We start from the raw sequence: 10,061 nt of genomic DNA, 5'->3' as shown, positions 1-10,061 counted from the left end.
AAAAATGTATATTAGTACTAATTAAGTACTTACAATTACTTATAGCATCAAGTGCCATTAATTCGTTTAACAGAGGGAGCTCCAGATAGTCTTGCTTCGGACTATATTGAATATACTACATGCGTACCTGATTATCCTAAGACAAGCGCCCATGGATATTCCTATATTGTTGAGAAAAAAGACTCTTTACATGGAAATGAGAGTATTAAGACAATCCTTGATGAGGTTCGTGAGAGGTACTTGTTAAGTGATTGGAATATATTGATTAAGTACTTGGCAGGTGCAATACTCTAAAGATGAGGTCTCAAGGAAAAATATATATTGTGCATTTTTAAGAGCCCCAGTGCTAAAAGTTCGATTGAAATGTTCAGGAGTAAAGATATGTGAATATCTATCTTCTGGTTTGAAATCAATCACTCATACATCATATAATAATAACATCTGGTCTCAAATGCGACAAGCACAACAAGCCGTTGATTTGACTGAGCCAGATCAAAATCGAAGGAATACATACACGTAAGTACTATACTAATATTTAGAGAGCACTATTTATGTGCTTGACATGTGCATGCTAAGTCATTCTAGGTTTTATTATTCAGTTATGAGTCGTTTTGCAAGCCAAAAAGGATGTCTACAACAACTTGATACCTGTAGTCCAGGCATTCAATACCATCGGGAACCAGTAAGTGCTTGTCAAGTACACATAAAGCACATATCAGGTGCTTATCTCATATGACTAGGATGTGAATGGTGAATTGATACCCTTCGTTGGATGTGTTCATTATCTCAATAACCCTCGATATCATTTTTACCGCCGGCTTCTAGGAAGTCAACTGAATGTTGAGCTCCTAAAGGGGTTATTTGACAATAATATCAATCCCATGCCAGAAGAATGTAACATGATACTACATCAAAAAACGAGGCGCTTAAAATGTGGTAGGTTACTGCTTACTTAGTATATATAAAGTGCTTTTCTGAACAATTTTTATACAGGGATCAACCACCCACAAGGATCTGGAGCCTTACTTAAACTAGGCTGTGATGTTTATTTTTATTTACTGCTTCCTATTGATCAAAAAAGCTGTCCTTACTATGTCTTTCTTTCACAAGGTGTTCATCAACATCCACCACCACCATTAACTAAGACCCCAGCACGAATCATTCAGCGTCTTGAAAAAATCATTTTCAATACTCTCACGCCTGATATGACAACATGTAAGTGCTTTTAAAGCATTTGCCTACTATAATACAAGTACTAATCAATCATTAGCCACATTTTTAAAGTCCCCTGGTCTTCAGCAGTTCTGCCATGAAAACAATGCATTTACCTTAGCAGACGTTCATCAAAGTTTGAATAACACTGATCGGGTTACTGCTATAATTCAAAGACAGAAGCTTTTACATTTTCCAGAAGGGCAGCACTATAATGGAGTTGCCTTTGAAATGCAGATAAATCCTCAGATCAAGGTATGTACTTTGCAAGCACTTCTTTAATACCTTCAGGGTATTAATTTATTATTCTAGGAATATATTCAGGCAAAGTATCAAGATGAGAGTGAATTTATGTTAATCTGTGCATTGAAGGAGCAATTAGAGCTCCTTATAACACTCAAGTCATTTGAAGTTGATATGTCTTATAAGCGGCTCAAGGCTGCTAAATTAAATGAAGTTGTCTTTACAACTTATTTACCAAACCATGGCAAAAGTAAGTACTTACTACTTGATAGGCACTTCATAAGCACTAATACAGTGAAAAATAACTTCAGTCATTACCTTAGTTCGAGTGTTCACCAATCAAGAGACCCCAATTGGATACTATCGACTCTTTAAAAGAGTCTTTCAGGTTATTGCTAATGTAACTGGGCAATCAGTTCACTTCTCGCATATCCATCAAGAAGGCTTTCAAGGAATCGTTTGTGACATGGACAATAAACAAACAAGTGGTAAGTAAAATTTATGTGGAAGCCTTAGTACATGATAAATGCTAATCTAGTGCTTTTTAAGGGCTTGGAAAGTACTTATATGAGCTTGATCCTTCGCGTACTACTGAAGAACATCTTCGTAGTACTATAGTCTTTTGCCAGGTCCACTTTCATCGAAATATTACCAAGGCTGTTGGAAATCATCCCAATCAGCATGGGATCCGTCAAAGAATGGCAGGTTTATTAACCTGTAAATCTATGGAGGACTATTATAAATTACTTGATTTATTGCAAGGTGAGTACTGGTTAGTGCTTGATAAATGCTATTTTAGCACCTCTACTAACAACAAACCTAGCACATGAGACTGATAATGTCTTTCACTGGGCACAACACAAGCGAGATCCAGTAATTGCAGCTGGGTTAAACAAATACTGCTCATTAATTCCATCTGAACATTGGCATTTTATCCGAAACTCAACAAATACTGCAGAGCAAACTCATAATAAATCCTATGCCTTTGGAAGACAGCAATTGCTACTGCCTGCAGTAAAAAGGTATTTAGTTTATGTCTTTCTAGCACTTTATAAGTACTTATAATCTTCTAGTGCCTGGCTTCTTGATAAGCGAGATATTCAACAGTACCTTGGACGTGAAACCTTTGGCATATTTCATACCAATCGGACAGCTAATATGGAAACTAATTATTTGCGTCATATGCAACGGGATTGTAAGTACTACATTATGCACCTTGTACTAAAGAAGTGCTTGACTGTTGTTTAATAATTGTTCTAATTAATATATATTAGTCTCCCGCAAGCGGCAACACCCATCCAGTTCACCTACTGTGGATGATGATAATGTTCAATTACCAAATGCTTCCGGTATAATATCACCATCTTTAAGGCATGAACAATCATCACCTTCAGTAAGGCAATCTTCCATTCATGAACGATCATTATCAAGGCAATCCTCAAGCCGTGGAAGAACTCCAACCCGGTAAGCGCTAATCAAGTACCTAATAAATGTCATAGGATACTAATTGAGAATTAAGGTCCTCTTCATCTGCACTTCGACGGGTTGCTTCTGCAAACATAGAAGTTCAACAGGCTCAACTTGATATTGAAAAGGCAAAAGTTGAGATTGAAAGAGAAAGATTGAAGCTTGAACAAGAACGGGTAAAGCTTGCAAGAGAACAGGCTGAGGTTCGACAACTTGAATTGCAGAATTTAGAACGTGAGAGAGAATTATACAAAAAATAACAAAGGAGATATTACTCAGGTCCATTAAACACTTTAAAAGGTTCTTTTTTAATGTTTAAAAACAGATTATCCATTCTATAAACATATCTATTGCAAGCACCATCTATTACTCTGCATCAGTTGGAAATGAATTTGGGTCGAAATGACAAAAGTTATCACAACAATCCTCATTTTTGCAGCAGCCTAAGCACTTAATAAGCATATATCAAGCTTTCAAAAAACTTTTTTACTTACCCTTTGCTCTCAATCCCTTTGCTGCACAACTAACACATGGAACAGCATGGCCATTGTCCCTGCACCAACGTTGCATAGCAGCACATGATACCTGAGCACTTATCAGACATAAAAAGGTATAAAACAAGTGCTTTCAAGGTACTTACAGTGCCCTTCTTCGTGAGAGGGAATGGCGGCTTGGCATGACCAGGGGGTGTGGTGGCCCTGGCGGGCTCGGGATGAGTGGACTCTGAAGGGCTGGGGACAGGCTCAGGAGGGCCTTCAATAATATTCTTGAAGAACTCTGTTGAAGTCCTTTGTAAGTGCTTGGAAAGTGCCTGTAAAGTAGTTGAAATATACTTACTAACTGCTACCTTCACTGCCTCTGGTTTGGGCCGTCCAGTTCCAGGACTCGCAACATTAACGTTATGGTAGTGTTTCACATGGTAACGCAGGTCATTGGTCCCAGGAAATGCTTTCTAAGTACATAGTTAGCATCAGAAAAATAATAAATAAGTGAAATTAAGAATCTTACTTTTCCACGAATACAGTCTTCCACACGACAGAACAGCTCATCGACATGAATGACAGTCTCCTCATGCTCTCCCTATGCACTTGTTAAGCGCTTTTCAAGCAATAATATAGCATTTATTTAGTACCTCCTTGATCAGAGGTAGCGGCAGGGTTCCAGCAGGCACATGGGCGAGATAGGCTTTGTACGCGGGCTGCTCTCATTAATAATGTATTTATTAATTGCTTCTTAAGCACATGGTTGATATTTCCTTACCACATCTGCAAGTGTAGAAGGCATTATGACGGCAGAAATGGGGACAGTGTATCAATTGCGTAGGCAGATAAAGGATTTCAACATAAGACAGAGTGTAATTTTGGGGCGCCTTCAGTGTTGTGGATCATGTGATTTAGCGGGGCTCGGTAAGGTAACTCCGGGGCTCTCCGAGAAATAAAGCGGGGCGCTCCGACCTATGCACTCCATATATGCACTTGACTTGTACGTGATTGTCGGAATATAGAGGTTCCTTACCGAACAGTACTAACTGATGCCTGATCAATGCCTCGCCGACTCAATCAGCAGCTGCACCATTTCCCAAGTGCATTCTCAATCGCATGGTATGTTATACTTCTCACATCCTCCTTCTTCCTCTCATCCAGCGGATCCTCTACACTAACCTCATCAACATCAGCGTCCCTCTTCAATAGAAACTGTCACAGGCTCAATAGCTAGAAGATATTAACGAATTGATATTCCTATCTAAACCAACTAGTAGCCATCGACGAGAATATCGAATCTGGAGAAGAAAAGAAAATAAGAGGCAAGTCTATTTACGTGAAGAAGTCCCATATGGTTGTGTGTGGTCTCGCTAAGCAGCTTGTTTGTCTTGATTGCTTCCATGGTATTGTTTGCCGTGGTGATGATGTTTGCTGATGACGGCGCTGGGCTGAGCCGTTACAGAAACCCTACCATCTCAGCCTTTCCCTCCTCAGCCGCCAGTATAAGAGCCCCCATCCCCTTCAAAATAGCCCCATACTCCAATAACAGCGCCACCATATCTGCACACCCAAGTTCAGCAGTAGCAGCAATGACAGTTTTACACTCATAGACCCGGTTCCGATTCGGATCCGCCCATGTTCTAAACAAAATCGCGCCATCTCCAGAACATTATTAGTAGCGACTGTGCTGAGAATATCCCCGTATCAGGGTATGACGTAGTCGATGTCGATTGCCCCGGCTTCAATGATGAGTTCATGACTTTTCCCAGGTACCGCGTTGCGCGATGAAGGTCACGACGGGGTTGACCACTTTTGTTTCTGGAGTGACAGCAGGTGACGATGGCGGAGGGGCTATGGTAGTTTGCTGCAGCCATTAAGGTGGAAAGAGGGGGGATATGATCTGGAGTGATGGATGCTCGTTGTTGGAGGACATTGTCGGGGGTGACTGGCTGGCGGGACTCGCAGATGGAAGGAAGCTCATCATCTAGTCTCGACCTGATTGTATCCTCGAGACTGGTACCGGCCACCATGGTTCTTCGTGTTTGTGATCGTGATATGGTTTAGGGGGTGGCAGTGGTTTCTTGATTATGAGTAGTGAGGATGGTTGTGAAAAAAAATCATTGAATATGATTGCAATAAATAGGACCAAGAATTGTGCGAGTAGACAGAGTATAGGTGAGAGAAAGAAAGCGAATTTGGTCCGAGATGCGTGGCAGTGCGCTTTGTCCTGCCTGCCTCAGTCTCACCGAGTGTGACGGCTTGACATCTTGACGTTGTGTATACGGTTCGACGCTACGTATGAGACCAATGATGATAGATCAAACCGACATGGGTGGAACCCTGTCGTCCAGTAGTCATAAAAACCCCTTCATCCTCTAGCTGGGTTTCCTTTTCTTTTCTTTCTCCAGACTCAATATTCTCGTCAATGGCTGCAAAAAATAAGAACTAAAGCTAGTTCAAAAGGATGGAAATGTGTTTAATGGTTTTCTTTCAACCCAACCACGAGGGGATAACGAGTTTCAATCCGTCTGCCAGCCATGGGTGATCAAGGTTGAATGGTATATCCAGACCGTGGTCTCCCGGATATAAAGACAACTGCACTTTTGTCTTGAGATCCTGCTCCAAAACCTTCTGTACGAACTTTTCAGACCCTTCCACTGGGACGACTGAGTCCTGTAGTCCGTGAATGATGAACAGAAGCAGGGTCTTGTCTCCTGCATTCAATCTTTCCAGAGGTAATAATTTTGTAGCTCTTCCAAAATAGTCAAGAAATCGACCATGTTCCATCATAGCACCTATGATTGGAAACCGCGACAAGGTGGGATCAGAGGCTACAACGCTGCCAGTTGTACATTTCGCCAGGTGATTGTCGATGGTAGACTCTGGATACTGAGAACCATTCGGGTTGCTGTTGGGGGGTTCGGGCTTGGTGAAACCGGGGGATTGTGGGTCAAATGACGGGAATTCTCCGATACAAGCCCTGGTCTCTGCCGCATGGCCCATAGCAAAATCCACACTGAGCCATCCTCCCACAGACTTATCAGAAAAAGTATTTTACGGCACGAGGAGACTGGGAGATTGTTCCCCACTCACCAGCACTGTCGCCAACGGTCATCAACTGACCCGAATTTGCGCTTATCGTGGTGGTGGTGGCCCACTCCAGAGAGTTAGGCATCTCAGTATGTAACCATGTCCACAGGTCATCTAGGCCATCGAGAATATCCAGCCCAGTCGATTCGGGGATGAACCGATAATCGGGGAGAAAATAATGGCTTTCTTGACAACCGCCAATTCCAGAACCCAGTTTGGGAACCACAGTTCAAACAAGCTCGCACCGCTGACATCTTTCATGAGAATGTCAATGTTATGAGTCTCTGAGTAGTAGCCAGTGCGAGGCCATTGACAATACATACATAGCCGCCGCCATGAAATCGTACGATAGAGGGATAGGTGCCAGGAGATAATCCTCGAGGTATCAAGATATCAACGGGGATTCCGACCTCTACCGTCTTGTAATTTGTGGAAAAGACATTGAATTGGTCAAATTTGCTCATCTTGATGTTAACTTGTGAGATAGTGGTAGAAACAGTGATGATATTGTTGATACTATATAATTCTGGGGCTGGAGATATAAATAATGTACGTAGTTAAACTAAAATTGACCCGTAACTGGACAGTTCGTATTATAAATTTGGCTGACAAACAATTGACAACTAGAAAGTGCTATACTTGAACACGCGATTTTCCCATACAGTTTGGGCCCCGGTTTTGATCATTATTAATATAGATAACTCGGGATGAATTGTGGAGCCATCACATCGGCCTCTCAACCGGCTTCCATCTACAAGTCCTTAGCCGCGCATCCCCCCCATAAGTTAGACCTAGTTATAGGGGTGGTGTGACGGAAGAATTTCCATATTGAATGACAGAACTCACCTAACTGCATGGCTATGACAATGAAGAATAAGGCATGGGAACGCACTGAACTAGGGAATGACCTCTCTGTTTCTATACAGGAAGGCAGTGAGCATCTTCAGCAGCTTATACACAGCTTGAGCAGCTTAGTAATGATGATGCACCACGCCAGCGAGCTCGGCCACACTGTAGTGGCTGTGGGACTATTGAACATGCTATAAGAGATTTTCCTAATAAATAGCTATATGATTAACTAGGGGAAATCTCATTCAGTCATACTCGATGGTGTTGGTGGTTGAAAAGCTTCAAAAAGAATAGTTGCGGCAAAGATTCGCACTTCGGCCGTATTCGCCGCTTGCCCGTGGGATACGTTAGATAATATAACTTGATGATGTGGACTCTCTCTAAACCGGCCAAATTATCATGTTATCTTTAATACGGCTTAGCGAGACCGCACTGATATACTCGAAATTGGGATGGTGGACATGCGGAAGCGCGGATCTTGATAGGAGTGAATCTTAAAAGGTTCGGAGACTTGTTCACTTCGAAAACGTAATGATGATGGTTCAGGGAGTTGTTCAACAGACAAAGGACATCATTACAAATCAAGGCATTGACTTCTAATATACTATTTTGGGGGACTCCAATCCCGGATAATGAAAGAAGACCAAACCAATTCTTTATCTTCATTGTTCCAATATCCTCCAAAATGCCCAAAGCCTTTACTCCCATTAGGGTTGGTTCAATGGACCTTTCCCATCGCATTGCGATGGCACCCATGACCCGATTCCGTGCCGATGATGCTCATGTTCCCCTCCCCATAATGAAAGATTACTATCAGCAGCGTGCTGTAGTGTTTAGAAGTTTGATCATCACCGAAGCCACCTTTATTTCTCCCCGAGGCGGTGGCTACGACAATATACCCGGAATTTACAATGACGATCAGATCGCCATGTGGCGAAAGGTGACAGATGCCGTCCACGCCAAAAGATCATACATCGTTCTCCAGCTGTGGGCGTTGGGCCGCGCTGCAGATCCCTCTGTCCTGGGACGTGAACAGCTCCCCGTTGTCTCGAGCAGTGCGACTCCAATGGCGCCCAAGCACCCAGTGCCGCGAGCTCTGAATGAGTCTGAGATTCACGAATTCATTCAGGACTATGCGCAGGCTGCTAAAAATGCTATTAAAGCCGGCTTTGACGCCGTCGAGATCCACGGCGCAAATGGCTACTTGATCGACCAGTTCACCCAGGACACATGCAACACCCGCACCGACAAATGGGGCGGAAGCGTCGAGAACCGCTCTCGCTTCGCCCTCGAAGTAACGAAAGCAGTTGTTGACGCTATCGGCCCCGAACGGACAGGAATTCGACTCAGTCCGTGGAGCTCTTTCCAAGGAATGCGCATGAAAGATGTCATCCCGCAATTCACCCACCTAGCCAAGGAGCTCGCCAAGTTCAAGCTTGCCTATATACATTTGGTCGAATCCCGCGTCTCTGGACCCGGAGATGCGCCCGAGTCTGCCGATAAGCTTGATTCCTTCCTGCAGGCCTATGGAAAGGCTAGCCCAGTGATTTTGGCGGGTGGCTACACTGTGAATAAGATTGATGAGGCGCTCGAGAAGACGTATAGTGATTATGACGTTATTGTTGGTATTGGGCGGTATTTCACTTCTAATCCGGATTTGATCTATCGGATTAGACAAGGCATTCCTTTGCGGCCATATGACCGCGAACACTTTTACACACCGAAGGATCCATGTGGTTATATTGACTATGACTTTTCTCGTGAGTGGGAGTGTTGCGAGGCGAATGATGGAGGCTGTCAGCCGTGAGTCGTGAATATGTATAACTAGTTCTAGGACAAAGTATACCTTATTTCCCGCAACCACCAGGTGCCTGCTTAGAAACCTTTCTGTTTTGTAGGACGGAAATGTCCCTGGAGAGGTTCATGTTTGTGGTGGCAGATGCAGGATGGGGCAGGTACATCCATCCGTCCTTTGTCTGGTCCAGGGCCACAATTTTAGCATTCAAACCATGGCTTTTCTATGTGCTCCTAAGAGCACTCACTTTTTTACCGCCTCGCTGACTCTAGTCGCAATTTCCCAATGAAAGAGAGTTAGTTTCCTTCTCATTCCATGATGCTGTCACTGGTAGGCCTCGAAATGGTGCGGTCCCGGTCCTATAGTCGGCAACCAAGGACCGGACCGGACCATGGTCCCTTGCGGTCTCTTGTGGTCTTGACCGCGAAGGACCGCAATTGCATAAAATTGCAAGTATTTCCTTTTTCAGCTGGATGATTTGCTGATCTATCTATTCTCTACCGTTATCAAATACTGTCTTGGTTTGTATATCAAAAGTCTCCTGTAATCAAGTACAGAGGTAAATGGCAGTTTGTCAATTTCTTAGAGTTATACAATAATCTTTGCATAAATAATGCATTGGTGACTATCAGATAAAAGCTTAGTTTCACCTTGTGCAGTGGAATGTTTTATTTTCTAGTAACGGCCAGGCATACGTGAGGCAGGAAACAGCCTTGTGTGGCGCGGAGAGAAAGTGGCAGAGTATAATCAAACCAGCCACAGTTCTCCTGGCACTTCCCTCGACCATAATACGTGCTGATATGAACCCAACAATGGGCGTGAACAACAAATTATCCCGTATGGGCCGACCGCGGAGTTCCTGCGATGTATGTATGCTCGCAAGGTGTGTAACAATGCAATAGTATCAATCCGCGTTGCGTCCG

The 10,061-nt window shown here is 43.3% G+C and overlaps 5 protein-coding genes across 5 annotated transcripts; 2 read left to right on the top strand and 3 right to left on the bottom strand.

Moving 5' to 3' along the window:
* Positions 1-418: 418 nt before the first annotated feature.
* On the top strand, positions 419-2,703 carry EURHEDRAFT_509874 (uncharacterized protein; the record flags this gene model as incomplete). Its single annotated transcript, XM_040785932.1, has 10 exons — positions 419-516; positions 586-682; positions 741-936; positions 1,036-1,215; positions 1,271-1,467; positions 1,525-1,705; positions 1,767-1,943; positions 2,005-2,217; positions 2,279-2,477; positions 2,529-2,703. The coding sequence occupies exons 1-10, from the start codon at positions 452-454 to the stop codon at positions 2,701-2,703; spliced, it is 1,680 nt and encodes a 559-aa protein (XP_040634578.1). The 5' UTR covers positions 419-451.
* Positions 2,704-3,357: 654 nt separating this feature from the next.
* On the bottom strand, positions 3,358-4,206 carry EURHEDRAFT_390050 (uncharacterized protein; the record flags this gene model as incomplete). Its single annotated transcript, XM_040779817.1, has 6 exons — positions 3,358-3,507; positions 3,563-3,699; positions 3,760-3,874; positions 3,931-4,002; positions 4,055-4,120; positions 4,183-4,206. 6 exons carry the CDS (start codon positions 4,204-4,206, stop codon positions 3,409-3,411), a joined length of 513 nt encoding a protein of 170 aa, XP_040634577.1. The 3' UTR covers positions 3,358-3,408.
* Positions 4,207-4,860: 654 nt separating this feature from the next.
* On the bottom strand, positions 4,861-5,434 carry EURHEDRAFT_381625 (uncharacterized protein; the record flags this gene model as incomplete). Its single annotated transcript, XM_040779432.1, has 2 exons — positions 4,861-5,044; positions 5,121-5,434. The coding sequence occupies 2 exons, from the start codon at positions 5,432-5,434 to the stop codon at positions 4,861-4,863; spliced, it is 498 nt and encodes a 165-aa protein (XP_040634576.1).
* A 460-nt stretch (positions 5,435-5,894) lies between these two features.
* EURHEDRAFT_406577 (uncharacterized protein) lies at positions 5,895-6,958 on the bottom strand (the record flags this gene model as incomplete). Its single annotated transcript, XM_040780468.1, has 4 exons — positions 5,895-6,430; positions 6,498-6,680; positions 6,740-6,776; positions 6,818-6,958. 4 exons carry the CDS (start codon positions 6,956-6,958, stop codon positions 5,895-5,897), a joined length of 897 nt encoding a protein of 298 aa, XP_040634575.1.
* Positions 6,959-7,784: 826 nt separating this feature from the next.
* Positions 7,785-9,201, top strand: EURHEDRAFT_548749 (alkene reductase). The gene has a single exon (XM_040787491.1). The coding sequence runs from the start codon at positions 8,029-8,031 to the stop codon at positions 9,148-9,150; it is 1,122 nt and encodes a 373-aa protein (XP_040634574.1). The 5' UTR covers positions 7,785-8,028; the 3' UTR covers positions 9,151-9,201.
* Positions 9,202-10,061: the final 860 nt, after the last annotated feature.

Source organism: Aspergillus ruber, assembly GCF_000600275.1.
Source record: "Aspergillus ruber CBS 135680 unplaced genomic scaffold scaffold00042, whole genome shotgun sequence".
Lineage (NCBI taxonomy): Eukaryota > Fungi > Ascomycota > Eurotiomycetes > Eurotiales > Aspergillaceae > Aspergillus > Aspergillus ruber.
Note: the sequence above shows the minus strand (reverse complement) of the source record. Positions and strands in the feature narration are given on the sequence as shown.

Coding starts and splice junctions, on each gene's coding strand:
- EURHEDRAFT_548749 (XM_040787491.1), top strand. CDS start 8,029: ATGCCCAAAGCCTTTACTCCCATTAGGGTTGGTTCAATGGACCTTTCC.